The 24,979-nt window shown below is 45.2% G+C and overlaps 3 protein-coding genes across 13 annotated transcripts in view; all 3 read right to left on the bottom strand.

Annotated features, from left to right (window-relative positions):
• Positions 1–109: 109 nt before the first annotated feature.
• On the bottom strand, positions 110–9,157 carry LOC108036553 (glycine receptor subunit alpha-2). 7 transcript variants are annotated; one of them, XM_044091852.2, is made up of 12 exons: positions 9,007–9,157; positions 7,023–7,115; positions 6,784–6,936; positions 6,165–6,241; positions 4,648–4,747; positions 4,408–4,562; positions 4,014–4,103; positions 2,693–2,848; positions 2,263–2,627; positions 1,657–1,785; positions 1,458–1,562; positions 110–1,340 (listed from the first exon to the last, which is right to left on the bottom strand). In XM_044091852.2, the coding sequence occupies exons 3-12, from the start codon at positions 6,843–6,845 to the stop codon at positions 1,140–1,142; spliced, it is 1,440 nt and encodes a 479-aa protein (XP_043947787.1). In that variant the 5' UTR covers positions 6,846–6,936; positions 7,023–7,115; positions 9,007–9,157; the 3' UTR covers positions 110–1,139. The 7 variants fall into 7 exon arrangements, with proteins under 7 accessions (XP_043947787.1, XP_016968278.1, XP_016968276.1 ...); XM_017112789.3 differs by lacking the exon at positions 7,023–7,115 and having other exon boundaries at positions 1,669–1,785; XM_017112787.3 differs by lacking the exon at positions 7,023–7,115 and having other exon boundaries at positions 9,007–9,156.
• A 1,284-nt stretch (positions 9,158–10,441) lies between these two features.
• LOC108036636 (protein LTV1 homolog) lies at positions 10,442–12,229 on the bottom strand. The gene is made up of 2 exons (XM_017112910.2): positions 12,088–12,229; positions 10,442–12,028 (listed from the first exon to the last, which is right to left on the bottom strand). Exons 1-2 carry the CDS (start codon positions 12,184–12,186, stop codon positions 10,544–10,546), a joined length of 1,584 nt encoding a protein of 527 aa, XP_016968399.1. The 5' UTR covers positions 12,187–12,229; the 3' UTR covers positions 10,442–10,543.
• Positions 12,230–12,554: 325 nt separating this feature from the next.
• Positions 12,555–24,979, bottom strand: part of LOC108036423 (mucin-17) — a 40,907-nt gene continuing 28,482 nt past the window's right edge. For 3 of the 5 annotated variants that reach the window (XM_017112551.3, XM_044092535.2, XM_050888293.1), the window contains 5 exons: positions 23,561–24,224; positions 23,415–23,502; positions 16,945–17,394; positions 16,434–16,497; positions 12,555–16,370 (listed from right to left, as the gene is read on the bottom strand). In XM_017112551.3, coding sequence (XP_016968040.1) covers positions 13,375–16,370; positions 16,434–16,497; positions 16,945–17,394; positions 23,415–23,502; positions 23,561–24,224 — 4,262 coding nt within the window. In that variant the 3' untranslated portion in view covers positions 12,555–13,374. Of the gene's footprint in view, positions 16,371–16,433; positions 16,498–16,944; positions 17,395–17,476; positions 17,621–17,720; positions 17,880–23,414; positions 23,503–23,560; positions 24,225–24,979 lie in introns of those variants that run through there. The other 2 variants (XM_050888294.1, XM_017112552.3) reach the window with 2 other exon arrangements.

Here is a 24,979-nt window from a genome sequence, read left to right as displayed (position 1 = left end):
CTGAGTGAACAACATAACTTAAAAGATGGAAAGAATATAGATATTTATATAAACTTAACTTGGTACAGCCGTTACCATCCTAGATATGCATGTAATATATATATATATATATAGTAGTGATGTAATTTATTTACATTGTGTCCGTATCTTCATATCAAATATAAACTCGATTTAGCTTAACAAATATGTATAGTATATGTTTATATTTTCAAAAATTCTGCCTGATGTGCGCTGTTTGAACTACAGGTCAATGTTAGTATTAGATGTAAAAGCCACAGCTCTAATGTTTGCATTAAAATGCGCTATAATGGATAAATAATTCTAAATATGTAAAAATCTCTAAAAGCATTCACTGTTTGGTTCAATATTTACAATCCAAATATCCTTAGAGGCCATTTTGTGTGTTATTATCTCCGTAAAGCACCAATTCCATATCTTGGCTGATTTGCTTAAGCCTAATACAAAAGTTCAATTAAAATCGTTTTGCCCGAAAATGATTAATGCGTGTAGCTCGCAGTTTGTAGAGGGTGTGTATACTTTCAAAGTAGGGACCACCCCGTTTTCGATTGTGGGTATTGTCACTGGCACAGTGATATACATTTAATTAGTATCATCCGGTGTATATAAGGCAGAACTAAATGAAAATTGGTTTAAATCGATGTGGGTCACGATTAATGCCTAGAGTAGCTGAAGCTTATGACCCTGTGGGGGGTGTGCGCGGTGTTCGAAATAGATTATAATAATTTTTCGTTCTTCGGCATAGATTTCAAAATAATATAGGGAGAGCTATTGGTATCGTTCCATACAAGATCGGATCTGTACAAGCAAATACTCAAATGAACAATACGTTCTCCGTGAGCAAGTAGTCCATAACTAAGCTATATACTCAGTACATTCGATGTACCCGATCTAGGTTTCTGGTATAACCCATGCACTTATGTAGGTAACAGTAGACTTTCTTGTACTTCGATGACAGGGAGCGCAGCTCTCTTTGCAGATATTAAGATCCAAAGACTCGGCGTCTCTGGCATTGCACTTGGGGCTCTAAATCCAGTCCAGTTGTAGTTCTATCAACAGATTCGTTTGCGTTTCGATTTTTAACGGAGTCCAGACATGTGCAGTCTGGAGCTCCCCAAATCCTAGGACGACTTCATCAGCAGAATGGGCCAGTACAGGAGTACAAACACGAAGAACAGGATGGGGAACACGGCGCGGGACACCTTGTCAATCTCCCGCCACATGATCTTCTCCACGCCGGTATCCGTATCCGTCCAGGCCACCGACAGGAGGCTCTGGCGCCTGGCTGGCTTTGGCGGTCCACCGTTTCCCTGCAGCGAGGTCTGTGGAGCAGGGGTTTTACGAGAATTGTTTTGAATATTTTTGATAGCTGTACAGAGTACACCCTTCGACATGACAGGTGCTCTGGTTCCCCCGCATATCAGTGGCTAATAGCTCACCTGGCCCGGCGTCGTGGGCGTCTGGGTGGCCTTCCGCGAGCGCACCGCTCCTCCTTCCCAACTGGCCACCGTCGCGCACTGACCCTTCTCCATGTTGCTGATGCGCTACGCGAATCGAATCGAATCGAATCGAAATTGGAATCGGAACGACAAGAAGGTGGCATTATTTATTAAAGCGATATCCCCACAGCTGCCTTACCATGGGCAGTACCTTTGGTATGCGGTTCACCTGGTACTGGTACTGCACGTCCAGCACTTTCACCACCACGAACTCGGCCAGGGCGGCGAACACGGACAGCATGCAGCCGGCCATCCAGAGGTCCAGGGCCTGAAAAGGGAGGTCTCTGGCTTAGAACTCTCAAATATGTATTTATTGATTAATTTAAAATTAATATTAGAAACCGCAAAATTAAAAAGGAAAGGTTCATAATGACCCTTTTTCTCGACCACAAGTTAAACTGTCAGTAGCTTATAAACTTTTCCATTCGAAACCTGCTTTTAATTTAACGCGAAAGTACACAAATCTAATATTCTTCATACTAAATTCTTCAATTATGGTTTGAAAAATAAATCTTAAAGATACATTTTTAAACAAATTTTAAAAGTTTTAGAAAACCCAGGGGTTAAATCTCATTGTTTAAATAACCAATTTCAATTAACAATCTTCTACATTTAATCTGCCCTTAAAAATATGGAATTTGTCTTAACATTTTAAAATTGGAAAATAGTTAATTTATATAAAGACCTAATTTTAATGGCTTTATGGGTGATGATCCGTAAAAATCTTAAGATATATTTTACCCACCTTGACGTAGGCCACTGGCGGGATGTCGGCGCCTGTGAACATGGTCACCAGGGTCAGCATGCAGGTCACCAGCAGCGTGACCCGTCCTGGAATGGCGTCCAATCCCAGCCAGAAGCTGAACCAGGAGAGCATCACCACCAGCGAGGAGGGGGCGAAGGTCTGGATGAGGTGGTGGCCAATCTGGCGCTCGAAGCGGAAGTACACGGTGAGCCGGGAGAAGTTCCCGACCTTCTCCGGCATATAGCCGTCGCTCTCCTCCAGCTCCAGGGGCTGGCCCAGATTGTATTGCAGCAGTTTCAGTTCCGGATTGAGGGTTACGCCGGAGTCCGACCAGCGCAGCTTAACCTTCTGGTTGTTCGATGAGACTTCGGGTTGGGGTTGGGGGATTACGGGTAAGACCAGTCTTCGTTAGAAAAGCCAGATCACTTACAGCTCTCGATGTAGATGGGACACACCTGGATGTCCATGGGGTACAGCTGGAACTCCATCTGGCAGGCGATGATCGCGTGCATCCGGGCCGCGTAGCGCACCGTCTTGTTCTTGTAGAGCGTCACCGACGTGAACTTGTGGGTCAGTGTCGCTATTTCTACAACGAAAAGACATCGAGAAGACGTTGCAGAGATGCGGAACAAATGGGTTTGATTAGAACTATGGCATTGGCATCAATAGACTCATTTCTTTGCGCATTTCGGTGGTGGTTCAGTGGTCTGTGGTTAGGTGGATCAGTTGGTGGTGCCGTGATGGTGATCGTGATCACCTTAGGTCTAGGTTCAAGCGCGACATTCTACTGACGACGAATGGGTGGTGATTAAGATGGTTTTGGTAAAATATAAGTACAATTAAAAGATACATGATTTACATTTTTTGTTGGAAAATAAGTTAATCGATAAGTGGTACTATTTATAGATTAAACATAGATATGATGAAACTTCTTTATAGTGTAATGGACTCCCAATCAAGAATTGGAAACATTTAAATAATAAAATTAAATATAAAAACTGTTAGATAACAAATCTTAAAAACTAACTAGGCAATCAATTATATAGTACTTTTTTGGAACTTTTACTTTTGTTACAATGTTCATCCTCACGATTGTAAAACTTATCGTGACAACGAAAAATGAAAACAATTTAGTATGGCGACTTGTGGTGTTAAACAAATCGTGACAACGAATATAAATAAAGCTTGACCGATTCGAAATCGATTTTTGTTTCGTAAATGTTGACAATGGCAACCGAAAATGGAAAAAACCAAATTGCCAACGGGGTGCACACGTGGTTCCAAGGTGAGATCTTATCAGGACTCCGGGTGCAACTGCAAATTTTCATTTTCGGATTTGGACTCGGCGCGTGGGCGATGGTCAGGGGGTGACTCTACAGTGGCTTTGAGTGTCCTGTCTGACCATGGCATTGGAACCGGATTGGATTTCGTGCGTATAATGAGGGCCTCGAGTGGGCGGCTCCGGTATTGGGTGGGGAAATTATAAAAAAACACTTAAATGTACACAGGGTCTTTCGCTGGGAATGGAATGTATGGTTCATATATACACACAAATAACTATATGGCACGAGAGGATTCATTCAAATCGGCCCAGGACCTAGTCCGTAAAGATAGATTTCGAAGTATGTTGAATATACAGGATACATTGGATGGCAGGTATGCGCTGATACTGATACTGATATCGATTTCGATGGATTTTGGCAAAACACAAAAGTGGCAAACACAGAATTCTAGAGTCATTTTTGATATACTTATATCTTTTTTCAGGTGAAAGTTTTTCGAATCTCTTTCGCCCTTATTGCGTAGCATGGAAGTGGACGCAACATATGGACTTCCGTATCCTATGCAGAAGTATCGGTATTGTTAGTTCGGGAATTGTTAGTCGGTAGAGGTAACCGGTGGATTAGGAAAAAAACAAACAAACAAAGGAAACAAAAGTAATTCGTTACTATATACAAACGGTCCAGACTTAGAGAGTTTTTAGTTGTTCTATTTTAGACACATAGGGTGACGAGCTCAGCTGGACAATGTGCAACAATCCCGCTCCAAGATACATACGTAAGATACACATCGACACACATAGACTACTCGAACATGAAGCTTATACTACACAGATACAGATATCTAGAGGCTAGATGGACGTACCGGCAATCTTGGAATTGAGAAAGTACGGATCCGGCTGCCAAAAATTCTCAAAGACCTCTGGAAGCAGCGTCACGTAGTCGTCGCCCTCCTCGAAGATGTCGTCCGGGATCTCCAGACGCGACTCCAGCCAGCGCTGGTGTATAAACATGTCTACTCTGAAAATGTACACAGTATTGCTATATGGCTCCATTACGATCGCCCGGTTGAGGTCTCTCCAGCTCCAGTTCCGCCGCCACTTACCTAAAGTCCATATCCTCTACGTTAATTGAGTTAATATCTACAACGAATATGCTAAAGTCTACTATCACTGGGGAGCCCTTCTTCGAGGGCGGTCGTATCTCTGCAATAAATCAAGTCGATCTCCGGTTAGCCAGAATGGAGTGTGAACTTATTATACGCGAAATAGCAAAATCCGAGGGCCCACACTTTCGTGCGCGAATTCATTTTGAAAGGGGGCCTCCGTCTGGACTGCCCAAAAAAATATACTATGTATTAAAGGAAATCCCCGACTTCTTCTCTGAGGCAAGTTCAGGGGCAGCCTACGGTTTTAGTGCGTATTACACAACCGGCGAAAATCGATAGGAATAAAGGTGTTGATTAGCTCCAGCAATTGCCTCAAATGAAGAGGACACGCCTCTGGGTAATTTCGGTAAATTATTCATACCTTGGCAGGTTGACTTTGGCCAAGAAATGCAGGAGTTGCATAAGTTGAAAGTATGCCTTTCGATTTCATTGGATTCGATTAGAAATCCATTGGTATACCACAAAAATTCACTATTCTACAATATTCTACAGAGATTCGTATATAATCACAAGAAAAACCTTTAAATTTGTTCATTTAATTTAACACTTTGGGGATAATCAAAACCTTGTTATTAAAAATTCCCAATAATTAGCTTTACAATATTTTCAATTAAATAAACATCCCAAGTTTTTAATATACCTTTTCAAGATTTATTACTTGATTTCAATAAACATCTGGTGGTTTTCAATGTACCCTTAAGAAGATTTGTTATTTAACTTAGGTCATTTATTATTTCTCAGAAATTGTTATGATTGTTATATGGTTTTGTATGGTAAGTCTGGGTTTAGTGAACTCTAGTCAGTGTGAACCAGAACAAGGGTAAATAATAAATGATTAAATTACTGGGTGTATATTATTTGAAAAAAAAAGATAGGGCAACCTATATAAAGAAGCAAGCAGGTTAACCCGAGTTAAGGGGTTCCGTTTGGCATGGACTAATGCAACTTTAATTCCAGCTCTCCCCTAGATCTTGGGATTACACAAATTCTTCGGTAATTCTGGCAGGCAATTGACGCCGGTAAATGTTATTTTGATTTTAATCGATCGTAATGCCGGATGACGTCAAAAGCCTCAGAGACCCGGACCCACCGTAACCCTAACCCAGTATGTTATAGACGGAGGCCCTGAAATTCGCGGCGTCACGAACCGAACAGAGAGAGAAAAAAGTGGAAGAAATGGTGAAGGAAAAACCGAAACACGCATATCCATAGCCCACGGCTGCCGGTTTCATGGGGCAAACAAATCAGAAATCACAAAAACCTAAAAGCGGGGGGCAATCCCCAGCAATTAAAAACAAAAGGAGACCGCATCGAAAAGGACACCTCCGAGGAGTCCTATTCACAGACCGTAACAATTGCGGCCGGTATGGGGGCTATTAGGGGATACAGTATGGGTATGGGTATGGGTATAGCTAGTGGGTATGGGTATAGGCTATAGGTATAGTTCAACTTACCCTTGACATAATTAGGCGGAAGAACTACTCGCGGCTTGGCTGTGTAGTTCACGTGGGCTTCCGTGGCTTCGCTCAGCCTGCAAAATGAGCAGCGAAAAACAAAGGGGGGAATTCAAATGCAGTCCTCTATAAGGGGGGTATTGTATATGGGACTGGAGGAGGGGCAAGGAGCCCGTTCGCCCCTGATGTCTGCCACATGCAACCGTAGCAAACTTTGTCAATTTAAGTCTGAATTTGAAATTAACTTCCTTCGTGCTGGCCGGAGCTTCGATTCGATTCTGTTCAGTTCCGCTGCTTAACCTCCTGCCAGACGAATAATAATATTAGTTTCCTCCGTTTCCAATCGGCCGTGTATGCCGTGCAGGATTCTCATTTGACTGTGATCCAATTGACCTTGCCTACGGGTATTTCGAACTGAAACTGAAACTAAAACTAAAACCAAAACCGAATCCGAACGGAACAGAACAGAACCGAGCCGATGATTATGCATTTGGCAGTACGAAGGTTCCCCTTGAACTGGAAACGATTCTGGGTCTGGGATAAGTCGGGGTGGCACTTGGAGCCGCCTGGAACTCCAGATGGCTGGGCATGGAAATGGGCATTGGTCACCCGAGCTTACCACATCAGTATGAATCCCAGTCCAAACGATATGAATGCGTTTGTGTTGAATTTGTCGAGCATGATGTTGGGGCGACGGCACGGGAAAGGATTTGTAACACAGACCTCAAATCATCTCACTTTACACCGACGTGGGAATTTCATAATTCGGTTTCTGTAACACAATATTTTCGATCATTTGCATTGGATTTGCTTTGCGCATTTCTTATTATTTTTGTTCCTCTGGACTGCTGTTCTTACATTGTGCTTTGATTTGAACTTTGCTTTGCTCTCTGGCTGAATTTTTTTATGTTTCTTATAGGGGATTTTTTCACTTAGTAAACGACACGAACACTGAACAAAAGATATGTGTGTTAAGAGAGATAGAGAGCACAGATCGTTTATGGAAAGTGTCCTTTATGGGCAATCGCTATCCTCAGGGCTTAGGCCTCCGACTCGGCTGCTGTTCGGAACTCGAATAAACAAGAGCCGGGTTCTCGCGGCGAAAGAGTGCTCATCTAAATACGAGCATCTGTATCCGCATCTGTGATATGTAGATTCCACGCCCGGCTGTGTGGGCGTGCGATTGCGGATTGCGTCCGTAAAATGATATCTACAGTGGTAACTCCCTCGCCTGAACTCACCGAGATTCAGTTTAGTGATTTCATATGAAAGAAAATTAGAATATATGTTATTAAACTATTGGGGTTCCGTTAGGACTATCCATTGAATTTATTTTTATAACTCGTTTATCCCTATACCTCCCAAATAAAAAAGTATACCTTAAAAGTCGCATAGTTTTCTAATGTTTTTTATTATAAATACTTCAAATTCTCTTAAAATCCTTTCAAAAAAAAAATATATCACAAAAATTGTGATGGCTTTTTTAATAATTCAAAAAATAATCGAGTTTCTTCTTTACAGCAGATTTTATATCAATCAGTATATCATTAATCTTTACTAATACATTTGACAATAATAGTTCAACAAGGTAAGATTTTTAAGTTTTAAAAACTTTAAGATCTTTTATTATTGATTGGGATTGGTGGATCGTCAAGGATTATATGTATTTTTTAATTTCAAAGAACCTCCAATCGAATTCCAAACAAGTATTTAAGGGACAATACCTAGATATATTATTTATGGAACTTTATTGAATTCCTCGAGCGAGAGAGGTTCAAGATAGGAAGTAACCACTGTAGTCTTAGACGCGGAAGGGGAATGGAGCTGGATCGGAGGAGCTTCGCCGGCGGTCAAGGCATGGCATAGTACTGATATACTGATGTTCTGGTAATTGCCCCGGCACAGGGCACACAGCACACTTCTCGCCAAGATTCAATTGAATCGCGTGCCAATTTTACTTAAGTCGCTGAACAGACAGACAGCTCTCGCGGTGGCCGGTGTAACGGCTCAATCTATGCGAGTATTTATGCGACCGATATTGGGCAGGTACAGATACAGATACGGGGGGAGATGGATTGGAATGGACAGATCGAGGGCTTCAATTGCAGGCTTCCTGGCCAGCAGCACACATATAATTGCCTGGACATCCACTTCCTATAAATTACTTTCTGCGGTTGACATTGGCAATGGCAATGGGTATTTTCGCGCAAATTAAAAATTCCACTTCCAGATCTGCCAGCGGCCAAGCCACCGTACATATATCTACATAGGTAGTATATAAGTGCGGGTTCGGGTATGCAGATCGTGAGATGAACCGTATCCGGCTAGGCCGAGCCTCAAGTGGTGTGGGCACACACAGATATGGATCTTGGGCAGGAATGCCTAAGTCACTCATCACACTCGCATATTTCATAACGTTAATCTCACAGATACTTTTGTGCCACACATTCGGCTGAATGATGGGCTTCACTTTGATTGAAAACACGCACTAACTCTGATGACAAATAATGAAACCCATTAATATTCATGCCAGGGCAGGATCCTCCGGGCGGACAAGTTCAAAGATCCCACACTTGGATTAATATTAATGGAGGTTTTTAAATGCCTTAGTACTGCAGAATGCCGCCGTATTACGTTATATAAAGGCAGGATTTTTTCGATCCCCAGCAATTACATTAATTATGTAGTTAGTGGCATTTATTAATGCTCCAGCGGGGGTTCCATTTCCGAAAATGTCCTAAAATTACGCGAGTTTAACGCCCGCCTCACGCGAACTCCACAGTACACCCATCATGTCCCAGGGCATGTTATTCAGATACTATAGTACTATATGGGGAATTACCGCGCTGCGGGAACGACGCGCGCCCGAATCCGTTCGCCTTCGCTCAGGAACTAAACTGAACTGAACGGAACGGAACTGAGCTGTGAAAATACGCGAATTTCTTGGCCGCTCCGCTCGCCTTGCCAACTTTAATACGACATACGAAAAAATCCCCCAACGTTCTGCGGAGGCTCAGGCACGACAACCAACTGTAACGGGTTTCCACTTACAATGAAGGGAGTTGGGCTCGGGGTCTGGGGTTTGGGATGGGTTGGGGCATGGCTTTGGGGGTCTGGAAGGACGATTGCATGGGCACAAGCCCTCGGTTCGCTCGCAAATTGGTGTTGGGTTCCCTGGAAGTGTGTTTGGGATTTTCTAATCCCATCCCCCAACCTCATGTATGAGAAGGGAATGATCAAATGAATGGGCTGTTTCCAATAAATGTCACGAATCCATCTGCAATTTAATAAATTGGGATATGTATTATTGGCTTATTTGGGATTGGCTTAGTGTTCTCAAATTCATTTAATGAGGCTAAGGTGATGGGAAAAGATATAATAGTGATACCCTTTAATTGCATACATAAAACATAATATTGCTCATTATCTAATATAATCTTTCAGCTCTGCTGGTCTTATAAATAGGTATCCCTTTACGAGGACTCTAGATATGTCCCTAACAGCCTGTATTGACTGACATCGCTGGGCTTTTCCAACAAAGTGCATGCGAGTTGACTTGAAAATTCCGCAAAATAACCAAAACACTAAACAACTGCCACACCGAAGCGAGTCCCCACCTGCCCGTAACCAGTGCCCAAGGGCTGGAAACGAGGCCTGAGCGGCCCCTAGACCCCAGTCCTCAGTCCTCGTGGGAAATTTCTATATGGCTGTGTAAATACAAATCGCGTTTATAGCACCGACCGTCGACTGTAATATATAGTAGCGCACTGACACAGCCCTGTCGTGCATATACTTGATGTAGGCGCTACTACAGGCTGTACATATGGACCTAAGGCGAGGTAAAAAGCCACTTTGTTATAACATTCCTGTAGTTGCTGTTGCTGCTTGCCAACTGACAATGAAATGGAGTTTATTTTATTTTCGCTTCGATTGCCTTGCTGTTGATTCCGCTTGATGTTCGGCCGTCGAGCTAGTTAGCAGTTCGCGAATCGCTAGACTAAACTTGTTGTCAGCCAGCCAGTCAGTTAGCAAGTCAACTAGTTGGGGCTAATTGCCGCCAGGCAGGACATTCGCTGCGTTCTTTTCCAGGGTATCGCGATTTGGCATAGTTGTTGTGGTTTATAGCCCCAGCGCGTGCGGCACAGTCAGCCACTTTGATTAATGGTCGGCTGACAACTGACGATGACGCCAACAGAAGGCGACATCCCGGCACGACTCCAACTTCTGAAGCGCGGGCCTATAATGCGAATGGTCTATTTCCGCAATAACGGCAACAGTTTGTCGGTTTATCCAATCCTTCGTTTATAGATATCACTTAATATATACTCCCGTGTATACATTTCACATTTAAGCCTAGAGAAAAGGGCCGGAAACTTAAGCTAGACAATGGAGGCTCCTTGCTGGTTGGTTCGCTGGTTGATCTTCACGTGCGTCAGACGCTTCTTCTCCTCCTTGAAGGCCTCCGAGTTGGCCTTCTTTTCGATGCGGCGCTCGTTGCGATAGTCCTTAAGCAGTCGCTTCCGCTCCTTTTTCTCTTCGGGGGTTTCGTCCTTGGGCCTGATGGACAGAACGCTCAATGTGGAGAGCACCGATTTGGCGCATAGTGATTTTGGTCCAGTGGCAGCGGATGATTCATCAGCCAGATTGGCCAGGGCCTTGGCTGTCAGTTGGCCATCGACTCCATTTCGGAGGACATTTGTGGGGAGTCCTGTCTTGGGATCGATTTGGATGGGAGCTGGATTTGTGCTGGCACTGGAACGACGACTGCGCCGGGGCTCGTCGATCACCTTCGGGTGATTGTAGATATTCGAGTAGGTGGACAAGATGGACTCGCAGTCCCACTTTTTCTGCTTGGGGTCGTCCACCTCGTAGTCCACTAGTTCCTCCGTGGGATCCTGCTCACCTTCGACCACATTGCGATACTTCTCGATGCGCTCGCGATCCCACTCCTTGTTGTACTCGATGCTCTTGTCCTTCTTCTTGAACTCCTGGAAGCACTGCATCACAACGGGATGTTTTTGGTGCCAGTTGCCCTCGATGTCCTCCAGGGCCAGGTCGCCCAATTCCGGATCATCGTACGAGGCGTAGAACTTCTCAAAGCGATCGTCAAGCAAGGAGAGCTGTTCGTTACGCCGGATCACGCTGGAGGACATGGAGTATTCCGTGAAGCGCGACTTGACTTCCTCATCGTCGAAGCGACGTTCGCGCATCAGCGGCGCCAGGCGATCCATCAGCTCGTCCTCGTCTTCCTCCTCGTTTAGGTCATCGGAATCGAAGTCCATGTCGGAGTGCTCCTCCTCGTCGCCCTCTTCGCCATCCCAGTCCTCGTCATCGGAGCCCTCAGCCATGGCCTGCATCACGAAGTCATCCTCCAGCTCCTCGTTCTCGCAATCGCTGTCCAGCGCGGCCACCACATCGGGATCCCAGTCGAGACGCAGGGTTTGCGGAGCCGCCTTGTTGAGCATGCCCTCGGACTCCTCGAACTCGCTGGCGAACACGGAGCTTGGCAGGATTAGCTTGGGGGCCGGGCCCGCCTTCTCGGCATCCTGCAGCTTCTGTTTCCTCGCCTGATTGGGATTCTCCATGAACTCCCAAACCACGTCGTTCTCGCGCTTCTTCAGATGCTGCATGTAATCGTAGTCGTCGTCGAAGTGGATGCCAAACTTCTTGAGCTCCTCCTGCCGCTTCTCGGGATCAATGGTGCTTGGTGCCTCCTCCTTGGGCTTCTGCTGGCGGGCCGCCGCCTCGAGGAGCACCCTCTGCGGAGCATTTTCATCGGTCACCAGAGGATCGTGCTGACTGCGATGCACCAAATGGAAGGTGACCGCCTTCTTGCGGTCAATGTACGGCTTCTTGCCCTTGACCTGTAGTGGGGGATTGTCTATTAGAAGGGTTTTAAACGGTTTAGATGTGTTTTACCCACCATTATTGAATTGTTTTCGGGAAATCTTTTGTAAATACAGAGAAACACATGTGCCTGCTGGAGCTGCCACCCAGAAAGGGATTTTGTAGTTGCAAGCATACGGTCACACTGTAGGGGCACTGCGTAGTTGGGTTTAGTGTTGGGCAGCGGTTAAAGTTATTCAAAAGTTAGGCGCCAAAAAAAGGGACGTTACTGTAAAAGCTTAGTTTGATTTCGTTTTAATTTAAGTCTATAAAATGTAGGTATATTTTATGAGATTTTCATTATAGCTACCGCAATATCTGCTCCTAATAAATAATCTTAATACCCAAATATATATTATATAATTTAAAAAAAATATAAACGGAGGAGACTTCTTATTAACAATGATCTTGACGAAATATAAATAGGGATTTTATAAAAATTTAACCCCATGTTCCACATAATCACCCATCCACAAAATGTTTGGAGAATAATAGAGAGAATAATAAGTTTTTTTTTTGCTTGGATATTTATTAGTTCGATTTTATTTATTTGTATGTACATTTACAAACTTGTCCCCTCGACAACAATTGTACAAACGCAATGTTTTAAATACACTTGGGCGTGAATATGTTTGGATTTCCACACGTTACACTGTATCTGCAATCCGTAATCTCAGCAGACTTCGAAGGTTATAATTATACATAAACAAGGTAGAAAGTAATAATAGTTAGCCTAAGTAGTAAAATCATTCTCTCCTACCGATTAAAAGCTTGCAAGTATCAACTTAAAGTAAATCAAATGTTTCGAATATCAGGCTCCTTGCTTCGCGTAATTATACTCACAGTCCTTAAGATTTTTCTCATGCTTTTTTATGTCAGTTAGAAGTTAGTTGCACTTTAGTTTATTTCATACTCGTAACATTTCTCGACATGCACAAAACAAATTCGAATCGAAGCTTAGTTGCCCAATTTGTAAACGATACGCTGGATAGACTAAAAATAAGTATACGCTAGTCACTTTTTGAAGATCGGTATATAGTTATTGCCTATAGAGTGTGTTCTAGGGAGCCGGACCCGAGCAGGTCGCTTTTGTCTTTGGATGACCTACGGCCAGCCCGGCGCCCAAAACTTTGATTTCATATGCGATTCTTTACAGGTTTTTAGCTAATGTGTTTTTTTATAATGATAATTTGATTATTCCCTTAGTAATTTTGTTGCCTTCCCGGTTCGCTCGAGGGCATCACTAGACAAAAGCACTTGGATTGCAGCTAGGCTAGGTACAGTCTGGTCCGCTCGGGGATCGGGTGATCCTTGAAAGAGTCCCCTACTTAAGCGCCTCCTTGGCCCTTTGCTCCCACTCGGCGCGTCTCTGGTGGATTCCCTTGAACTCGCCCACGGTGGCGGACCTCTCGATGGGTTTGTTGGGTGTTCCGGCTGCAGATGATGCAGCAGGTGTTGCTGCGGCGACTGCAACAGGTGTTGCTGCTGCTGGAGAGGATGGGGTGGTGGCCAGAGGATTGGCCTGCTTTAGTTGCAGGGAGAACCTTTCCCCCGCGGGCTTTGCACTTGGATTATTGTTATTCAGGCTGTTGCGTCCCTGATTGTTCGTCTTGATGGGGGGCAGATAGGTGACCACCTTGGGCGGCACCTTCTGCTGCTGCTGCTGAAGATTATTGTTGTTGTGGTTATGGTTGAGATTGCGGAAGTCGGCCACCGAGTTGCGATTGCTGCTGGGATGATGGTTGCCCTGGGACTCGCTCTTGGGCGCCAGCTTGTCCAGCTTCTCCTCGCTGTTCGACTGGTTCTCCTTGTCGCTGTCCACGCTCTGACCTCCACCTCCTCCACTGGGCTGCAGCTTCTTACTGCCGGTCACCGGAGCTGAAGGTTGAGGCTGTGCCTGCACCTGCGGCAGGGTAACCACGTCGTCATCCTTCACCTTCAGCGAACGGCGGGCAAAAACCTTCATCAGCTCCGGCGTGGGATCGTCCTTGGAGGGACTGGGATTGCCATTGCAGCTGGCAAAGGATTTCTTGCGCAGCACCACGGGATTGGAGGTGGGTGAGCCCATGTTGCCATTGACCTCGCAGATTTCGGGTGTGGTGGGCGAGGCCACCGGAGTGGCGGCTGGAATGGCAGGTGTGGCTGGAATCACCGAAGGAGTGGCTGGTGCAGGAGCAGATGGAGTGACCTCCGCCTTGGTAATGGACTTCCTGCGCTGCTCCGCCGGCTTCGATCGCTCCTCGCTGAGGAACAACCGCTTGCGGTCCTCCAACGAAAGGCGATTGCTCTTCAACGGCTCCCTGGGACTGACTGGCTCCTTGGCCTCCTTTCCACTCCTCGGAGTAGTGGGATTACTCTTGGGCAAGCCATTACTCTTGGGCATACTTGGAGTGGTGGCAGGGGTAATCGGTGTGGCTAATCCCTCACTGCTGCTTCCATAGCTCGTCCTCACACTATTGGCACTCACGGATCTCATTTGCCTGGCCAAGCTGTGCTCCAGCGTAGTTGGCCTGACCACCGGGCTCAAAGGCTTCACCTGAACTGGGTGCTCCACAATCTCGATCCCCGCCAGATTCTCAACGCTGTTCCGCCTGAAACTGAGGTCATCGCTGCTCTGACTCCTCTCCGTGGGCGACTTCAAGTTCTTGGCCAGCACCAGGTGATTGGCCTTGTTGTGCAGACGCGCCTGATCCACGCGATTCAGCTGGATCTTCATGAACTCCGGCTCGCCGGTCACCTCCACATTGCTGGAGTTCCTGCGACTGTTGGAGGAGGATGAAGAGCTCTGTCCCTTGGCCGGAGTTGTGGGCGGACTGTTGGAGAGCTTGGCACTCTTGGTCAGCGGACTCGCCGGACTCGGGCTAGGACTCGCCGCCGGAGCTGTGATCTTTGCTCCCAGATCCAGCAGCTTGGGCCGCTGCTTGGTCGGAGTTGACGGCTCTTTGGGCAGCTTCTCCGCCACATGGCCGGACTTCCTCAGGACGCTCACCATGGGCGACTTGACGATCAGGTCGATGTTCTGCTCGATCTGGGAGATATTCGCTGATCCCGGACTGCTCACAATCAGCTTTGTGGTGGCCATGGTTTTCTGGGGTGTCGTTTTAACCACCGATGGCAACTGCCCAGTGGATTCAGCTCGGGACTGCAGCAACTTGTTGTCGTTGATCTCGAATCCCAGGGAAACACACTTGGCATTGGGTGACATCGGGGAGCTGGGGGATTGGGGCGTCTGCTTGTAGTAGGCAGGCACCCGGAAACTAAGCGAGAGGTCCGGCAGACTGGGCATGTTGTTGTGCACCGAAGTGGAGTCCACCGGGTCATCCTCGTAGTTGCGGAAACTACGCGACTTCTCCACCGTCTTGCGCTGCTTCTCCTCGTAATACAGTGGCGAGGGCTCATCCGTGCTGGTCTCCAACGAGTTGGAGGAGCTGGAGTGCTGGCCCACTGAGTCGCTGGATCGCGACAGCTTCTGCTGGAAGGCGCTCAGGCCCACAATCTTTGCTTTCCTCTCGAAATGGGTGGCGGTGGAGGAGGAGGTCGAGGACTCCACTTTGGTCTGCTGTTCGCGCACCAAAGTGGTGGACTGGAAGGTGTCGTTGCCCCGCGAGCTCTTCGACAGCAAGTTGGTCACATCGTTGCCCGAGGGGAGCTTCTCCGCCGGTGGCATAGCCCCCAGTTCCTTGGGCAGGTATCGCTGCCTGGCAGCTGGACCCGATTTGGGTTTCAATGCCGTGGGCGGATGTGGATGAACCCCATAGTTACTGACCATGGCGTTCAGTCCGTGCTTGCCCTCGTTGTGGATCTCCCTCTTTATCGTCTGCCGCGTCTCCTGGATGTGCTGCTCGTGGGAGGTGGCACTGCGGGACTTATCCGGCACTTGGAGTGGCTCCCGAGCAGCTGCCTCCAGGCAGGAGGTAGAGATCTGCAGTTTCTTAGCCACACTCTGGCTGGAGTCCGTATCCTCCACGCCATCGTTGGCCCTGGCTATCGATCTCTTGGAGTTCCGGTGGATCAGGCGGCGGAGGAAGCCACTCTCGTTGGACTCCCTCTCGTGGGCCAGGAAGTCATCGCCATCCGTGGACGACTCTCCGCGATTCTCCAGCAGCGCATTGGTCTTGGTGGTCAATCCTCGAAGACCAAACATGTGGCTTGTGGAGGAGGACGTCGATGAGCTGGTCACTGTGGTGATGCTGGAGCTCTGCTCGATTGTCTTGGTACGCTTGGTGGTCACCGAGCTGGCGGCGTTCACCTGGACAGGTGGCGCAATGGCAGTCAGAGTCTTCGGTGGCAAGGAGCGCGTCTTGCTCTTAAGGTCGGCTTCTAAATAGGTGAAGATAAGATTAGATTATATCATATATCTCTGAAGCAGTTTGAATCACTTACCATGAACAGCTCTCAAGCCAGGGCTCATTTTCAGCACATCCTCATTGGCCTCCGGAATGGAAGTCTGAAACAATATTTCCATTAGTTTTTAAAAAAGATATATATAACATATAATTGCTATAGTTTATACAATAAAAACCTTAGAAAGTATTATTGTAATAAGGGGTTTCCTTAATACATCTTTATTTTTGGAACAATTTTGGACCAGATATCAGCGTATTAATTTATTTTGTAAGAAATTTACAAAATATAAAAATTGTATTAAAGTTTTATTAGTTTATCTATCTGTTGAAATATTATTCGTGAAATATTTTTATAAAGTGAATTTTTCAGTTTTAATAGATATACTGATTAAGTTATATTATAAAATGATATCTTGGAATTTTTGAAGCAGAAAATTAATATTTTATAAGTTTTTTATATCTGATAAGGTATTATTGGAAAATATATATAATATTTTATAAATCTTTGATCCGTTAAGTGGAATGTTTACTGTGGTACAATCACTCACCTCCAATGTCATGCGATGCTGCCTGGTGGGTCCCTTCTTTTTCACCGGCCTGATGGCCATTTTGTGCTTGGCCGCCGCGTGTGAAAGGCGGTGGCGTTCCCCGCCCACGGCGTCCACATCGTCCTCGTGATGGGATCGCAGTATGTCCGAGCCCACCGAGATGGACGAACTGGTGGACACCCGCGAGTGGTGCTGCCGGTGGTGATGGGAGCTGCTCTGGCTGTCCTCGGTCTCCGCCTCGGCACTGTTGACGCTCACCAGGCTTAGAGAGGAGACCTCGCTGTGGTGGTGCCCCCGCGACTGGTGACCCACTGCCGAGGTATTCCTGCTGCTACTAGTGCCACCCGCTGCCCTTCTCTGTGGAGAAGCTGGACTGCGAGGTAGGCCCAAATCCTCGTCGGAGGCATCGGGTCTATTGCGTCGCTTGCGCAAGACATCCGTGAGTTCCGCCTGGAATTTAAGGAGATATAGATGTTATTTGGGTTTTTTGGATTAGGAGACAGAACTTTAAGGGTAAGGCTCGTAAGGTTACCCAGCTTTTCCAGCGGAAAACAAAGCGAGCCCGCAGACAACTGCGTCCCAGGCGACTCTCGCCCACGGATGAGCCGCCCAGCTTCATCTTGAAGGGATTCTGCTTAAAGTCGATCATTCGGCGGGCCTCACAACGCAGACGAGGCTACAAATGACTGGCCGGGAATGGCCCTTTTTAACTAGGTAACTGTGGCTTCTAGAGAGACCTGCGATTCCTTATACCTGGTAACCCAACCAATTCTTACCGCAAACGAAAGCTGGAAGGGATTGCCCTGCGCCCTGAGAGAACCCGAACCTCCGGCTACCATCGCTACGGTGATTATGAACTATGGAAATATCTCTGCCAAGCGGATCACGCGATCTCAAAGATTTCACTTTCAACTCGAGCAGCGGCAACTGACGACACCCAAGTGCAGTGTGCAACTGAAGATGCAGATGCAGATGCAGAGGCATCGAGAGTGAAATGAAAATGGGAATGAAAATGGAAATGGCGTCACATTTTCTTTTTACCTAGACGACGATAATTGGGTGCAGGGCAGGCACTGGAGATCTGTTTATTGTCAGCTCTCGGCCGAATTTCAAGGGTAAGGCTCGAGGCACCCGAACTCTGTCCAAATGTAAACAAACGAGTCCGAAAATCCCTCCTCCAACTCCCGGAATTCCCGCCTTTCCTCCCTACTCCGTGTCGTTCATCCATCAGTGTTTGCGGCGCGTGACGCCGCCATCTGTTTGTTGGACTCATTTCTAGTGGGGATGCTATTTTAGGGAGCTCATTGCTCGAGGATTAAGTGCCGGGCTGGCCCAGGTTAAAGACCTCGCCCATCAGTTCTAGTTAAACAATTGCAATTGGGGATTCGGGGGCGAGTTCAATGTTCTGCAAGATGATCTATCTGCGCGCCTGCATCCCAAAGTGTAAGTGAAGTTTATTTCGAAGACTATTCTAAACTAATTGGTAAGTTAAAATTAATATAGAAACAATCTAATCTAACCTGTGGAAAACACGTTCCATTAAATCTAATCTAAGGCCCGATTTTTAAAGTCAAGTTAACTTTTGTCATTGCTTTAAATTCATGTTTTAAAAATTTTTGTTCTTTTATATCATATAAGGTATTATCTGATTAAAAATATTGATTAGGGGCTATGTTCTAGTTAAATTTTTTGATCTACAAAACAAAACTGCAAAAGGAAGTACTCCATTTCAGATTTGTTACACCAATTTCTTCCTTAACCTTCTGATTATAGAAGGTTTTACCTATCTGAATAGTTTAGGTTTGTCTTAGCTTTCTCTGAAAAATAACAGAATGGAATCCAACAATCTTCCCTTCAAGAACAAGTTGCAATAAACTATTCGTTTTTTAATTCGATCTTTCTCGATCAGCCATACCAAATCTCTATTTTTTACATAATCTTGCACATCTGCTCTTATTTCGGGGAATTTTTCGCGTTGCGAACTACAGGTAGTTGCCACCCTGCGACCCTTAACCCATTATCCACCGGAGCTACCTGCAGCGGAAAGAGACTTCTCAGCCAGGTTGCATGCTCTTCGCATTTGAGCAGGAAAATCGCAGAGCGGACCCGGCCCGTCACGTTCACTGATTTATTGGCCCACTTGGCGAGTGGGCCAACGCAGGGGGACTGGGGAAAAGGGGAAGCAGTCGGTGGCCAGTTGGATACTTGGGTAGTCGGCTCCCAACATGGCCACACACAACTCAGCCGCCAGCATTGATTACCGCAACTCGAAAGAGGGGGCTTTTCGTCCAGAGAACGGGCACAACAGTTGGCCAAGTGGGAGTCAGAGGCACATGGCAATCGCTTTGAATTAAATGCAATTGCATCACTGCCATTCCATCCGAGTTGCATTCGAAATGCGAGTTAAGCAAATGGCCGCCATCTGGAAGTGGGATAAACGCTCTAAAGTGTGCGCATTTAGCTGGCAGCCCCAATTGGCGAATGGTTAGCGTGAGTTGACCCTGACTTAGATCATAATCTCGTATGGAATATGGAATATTAATGTGGATCAATTGCAAATGCATGGCGGATCTGAAGTGATTGATATACCACCGCCAAGTGGGTTAAGATCAGATAAATGGGTTTGTAGTGGCAAAAATATCACGACATTTTGATCTATTAAAGCCAAAAGTATTATATTTTGAACATAGTGAAAAGCTGTGCCATAAAACCTGCTTGCATTTTAACAGGTGGATGAAAAGCAGCCTCTGGGCAGTTAAAACTAATAGAAGGTGGTTTTATTTATCATTCTTAGATTAGAATAAGTTAAGTTAACAAACTTTCAGAAGTTTCCCCTTTCTACCTGACTTCTAAATGAAAAGGTTAGTTACAAATACTATAAGCCTGAAGATAGCTTTCTCCCAAGCAAACAGACCATGTGAACACCCAAGAACCCTTCGCGCAACTCTCACCCATCACTCGAGCGGACTCCCCTGGCTGCCTCACACATCCACTGCATTCCCAGCAAATCCAATCGCCTCGAATCAATTTCTCCTCGGCTGTCAACCCAAGAGCGCGGAAAGTGGGGCCGGGAAGTGGGCCAAAGTAGAAGTGGCCATCCCATATGGACATGGGCCGCATTGCTAGGCCCCCAACTCCCCAACCACCCAACTATGCAACTTCAGAATGCGCCCATCAGCGTGCGAAGAAATGCAATTAAAATCCCAACGCGGATGCAGCGATGACGATTGGACATGGGACCGAAAATGTACTCCTAATGGATGCGGAAATCTGGGCGATAGGCAAATGCAGTCGTGGATGAAGGATTGCGCAATTCGTGGAATGGAGCCCACCAGACGGGAAGTGTCACAGATCTCATGTTGCCTCAAAACGAATGTAGGCCGAAAATGAAATTTGGAGTGTCGGGAGTGCTAGGAAGTCGGCATGTCGGTACTACTGAGGAGTGCTTTTCCCCATCCCCAACCCCCTGATCCCCGCCAGAGTTGGTCAATTAGCGTGAGGCGTGTGAAGTGTTGCCCCCTCCAGTCCACATCCACATCCAAGTCCGATGACGGCCAAGCTCGCTCCCAGGCGACTTTAATGCGTGTTACCGTGTTACCATATTGCTGTCATTCCAAGTCGTCCGGGCTAAATGCTCACCCCTTTCCACCTATCCACAGATCTGGAGACCCCCCGAACTCCCGATCCCCTCCTGCAAATTGCTCCACTGCATTGTCATTTAGTTTTTCCATTATGGCCATCGTGTAGATGTTTTTCTCTTTCTATTTATCCGCAATTAATTCATCAAACTGGTTGGCCAAGAGCTCTGGCTCTGAGTCTGGGATCACATCTGCTGGTAAATATTTATAGACCTAAGCTCGTTTCCCGACCTGCTCTTCAGCTTTTCAAAGGAAAATCTCCAAGCTAACTCAACTGACGGGAGGATTAACAGGGAGCCCAGGACAGAATGGTCTTAGAAGATGTGTATACTGGGGCCAGAATAAAGAAAAACGAATAGAATTTTTAGGAACCTGTAACTCTTTCTCGGAATGCATTCTGGAATGCAATAATCCTAAATATGAACCAAGACAGTTTAGGAAATATTTTTAGAATACCTCAATTAAAAGTTTTAGAGGGATAATTTCAAGTTACTTTAATTAAATGATCTAAAATTGATAAGGACGAACTAGGAGAACTTAAAGAACCTGAATCGCTTCCTGGGAATGCATTCCGGAAGCATTCTTAGCAAAAAATCCGTAGTAGAAATAAAAGTGCATATATCTTTTTTTGACGGATGTATAGATTGTAAACAGTATTTAAAGATTTATTATTTGAATATATTTTTATATCTATATAGAAAAGTTGTATTGTATTGAATTGAATACTTTTTGAAAAAGCACAGTAAACTTGGTCAATTTGGTTGAAATATTTTAATTGTATGTAAAATAGTTAACACATCCTATAAAAACATCGAGTCCCCGTAAAAAGAGATAAGCTTTTAGGAGCAATTCCTTCCAGCTTTATAGACTTCCGCCTGTCTAATCTAGCTAATCCCCAACACTCTCTACACCATCCCATGACTAAGGAACCGCAGTTCTTCCAATCTCCACCACAGTTACCCAGTGGGACCGTTAAATCGCAGGTTCGGTAACTTCTTCACTTGGCTAGAGTCCAGGAATCCCGAGGATCGTGGACATAGCGCGGATCGGAGTTGGGAATCGAAAGATCGGACTCGGAACGGGGCGACCGACGAGCACACACAAGTTGTCTTCACTGGCTAAAGTCTCGATGCAAACTGATTTAGCGGAAAACTTGCAGGAGTTCAATAGCATAGAAACAGAAAGAAATGCGATTTATTTGCTAACCAGGTTGGCAAATAAGCCGGGAGCCCGGGTAGCGAAGGAAAGCCAGGGGAAAACGAGGAGGACTGGCCAAGTGGAAAAAAGTGGAATAACAAGAAGCGGCCAAGCGGCCATCGGCTGGCAACTCGTTTGTCCAGAAACCGAAGAAGCAGTAGAAGTAGCAGCCGACTGCCAGGAGAAGAAGCCGCAAATTGCCACGCGCTGCCAGAGGTGGAAAATCGCCGGGAAAAGCGGCAGTTCGGCGGTGGGTGGGGCGAAAACTCACTGCAATCCGGGCACAGAGAGAAATTATTGCACACAAATTAAATTCGTTTGGATTTTAAACTGCTTTAAGAACGCATTAGACACCATTTGCCTACTTACGTTCATTTCCCTACACCGATTTAATATTTTTTTATTACAATATTTTGAAAAACTATATCAAAGATTGCAAATTAAAGTTCAAAGATTTTTTCAATAACATAAAATAACAGAAAAAAGTTCTACAAAGCGTTCTCTTTTTAAATGATTTTTTTTCCCATGTTGCTATGAATCTTTATAGAGAAAAAATCTTGAAATTATTTCAGTTTAGGACCCTCAAAGAATCACTATTTCTTGCAGTGCAACGCCTAACATTGGCTTCGGTTTCCAGTTGCAAAACGCGTGCGTAGTCTACAGTTTTTCTTTTTCACTTAAAAACAAAAAAAGAAGAGAAAAGCTAAGCCAACTTATGCAGTAATGGCCATAATGATGTGCATCGTGATGTTTTGGTTTATTAGATAACCATCCTATCCAGACTATTTCATTTTGGACTTTCTTTCGGCTCAACTTTTAATTCAATTTGGCAGTTTGCAATTGTTTTAAACTAATCACGAAATTGTATAAAGGGGTATTGATATCTGATACTGGGATATTTCCATCGTCTGCAGCTCTTTAACTTATCTCAAAAGAAAAATGCCCAATAAAGATACGTCAGCTAATCAGTGTGGTGACAAAGTGGTCTTCTATCCCAGGAGCTTCGAAAACGGAAAACAATCAAACAATAGCCTCAATCGAATGTGAGTCAATGGACGCGGCGGGAGATTCGGTGACCGCAAATGCAGATAAACCAACAAAGGCACCAATTGAATTTGATTAAAATCAATTTAGATTGATTGCAGCACAAATGTGCAGATAACAGAAACATCAAGCAGATTTCCCCTGTGATCCAAGGGTCGTGAACTTTTTCGAGGAAGAGATACAGTGATGGGCTTTTCAAGTATTAGAAAAACATGACAATGAAGAGTTCAGATTATAAATAGGGAATTTAGATATAATGTATAATAAAAAGTTAAAGTCGAATCATTATTTAACAAAAAAATGATTTTGTCCTGACAATTTAAACACATCTGATCAAAGGATAAAATGAAGAAAATATCTTTTAAAAGATAAAATCTTTACTTTATTCATAATGCCAAGACTCTGGTACTTTTGATTATTTCTTAAAGAAGCTACTAAATATTCTGTCTTGATTATTTTGAAAGTGTTCTAACCACATTTAAATTCTGTAGAATTATGTTTTGGTTTGAGCAGAATGTTTATATGGCATTTTCCTTAATAAACCAACATGTTTATAGAACCTTTGATATTAGCAAATATGTTGAGACCCACCTTGAGTACTATAGATAGACTGCTGGCTGTGGCTGATTCAGAGAAGACACTGTCATGTGACTGAGACAGGGTATCTCGGGAGTAGTCCCTGTAATTCCAGATTGTATTAACACAGTATTATAACACGAAAAAAAAGAAAAACCTACCCGTCCACATCCAAGAGGCGCCCCTCGCTCAGGCTGCGCTGGCTGTCGGAGATGTCGGCTGGGCCACCAGCTCCTGATCCTGATCCCGAACCCGAACCCGAACCGGACTCCAGCTCCTGCGAGGAGTCACCCACACTGCGCAGATGGCGCTGTTGCTGGACCCTCTGCTCCGCAAAGTAGCTACTCCGGGTGAGGCCAAGGGAATCTGGGAAGACGGCCACGCCGCCATGTTGTCGCTGGGCCTGGAACATGGCTTCCTGTTGGGCTTGCGACTGGGATGGGGATTGCGTCTGCGACTGGGACTGTCCGCCGCCGACCTGGCTGTGATCCTGCTTGCTGGCCCGCTTTTTGCCCAGGAGCACGCTTAGCAGCTCATCGCGATGGGATCCGTAGGACTTGGACTTGGGCAGCGACTGCGTCTGGTAGTTCTCCTTCAGCTGCTGCGGGTTCAGGGGAGATCCTGGTGGCGAGGCTATGCCGCTGCGCAGATTCTTCTCACTGCTGCTGCTGGCGGGCGGTGGCAGGGTGTTGCAGGATCCTGGTCCTGGCGACTGACAGGATGCGGGACTCTCCGCCGAGCTGTTGATGGTTCGTCGCCGGAAGATGCGGCGCAGGTTGCGGAGCGGATGAAATCGACGACGCTTCTGCTGCTGCTGCTGTTGATCTGGAAGGACCAAAAGGGGAGATAAGTTACTAAACTCAATTTAAAAACATTTTTTTAGCTTTTGTAATTTGAGAAACAGCACGCATGCTGGTGTGAATAAATAACAACTACTCTCTTATTTTAAACCAAATGTGTTTATTAAATTTATTACAAGGAAATCTTCAACAGCCCAATATTTAATCATGGAATAACCAAAAATGTGTTACTAATTATTTATCAAATATTTCTAAATGCGTTATAAAACTAGAAACCTGGCAGCAAATCAAACTCAATAATTTACATATGTGCTTAAATTAAAGATTCAGCTGCTATTAGATATTTTATTCTATTTGTATTCCAGTACAAAATTAGTTTTTTCCTATTTTTATATGCAAATTTCGTGGTATTGACCACTCTTCTGTGATAATTACATTTGCCTGTCTCACGTGACGCAATAAGCTATATTGATGACAACTAAAGAAAAGCTTCCCATTTGATTGACATTTGGGGCATAAATATTTCAGCGTGAGAGAAAAGTATCTCAGGGATTATGTTTTGACACTCAGACATGTGGATTTGAATATTAAATAGGCAAAAATTTGTTATAGCAGTCATAGCCACAGAATCTAGAATTTTAAATATAATAATCGATGTTCATTTAAGTGCTGAAGTAGAAATTTCAATTCAGAGAAAAAAGGTTTTAAAATTGTAAATAAACCCATAAACAAAACGTAGTCATCGAAAAGTTCATGATAGCTTCCGAGGAAGTGACAAGA

Source organism: Drosophila biarmipes, chromosome 2R, assembly GCF_025231255.1.
Source record: "Drosophila biarmipes strain raj3 chromosome 2R, RU_DBia_V1.1, whole genome shotgun sequence".
In the NCBI taxonomy this organism is placed as follows: domain Eukaryota; kingdom Metazoa; phylum Arthropoda; class Insecta; order Diptera; family Drosophilidae; genus Drosophila; species Drosophila biarmipes.
Note: the sequence above shows the minus strand (reverse complement) of the source record. Positions and strands in the feature narration are given on the sequence as shown.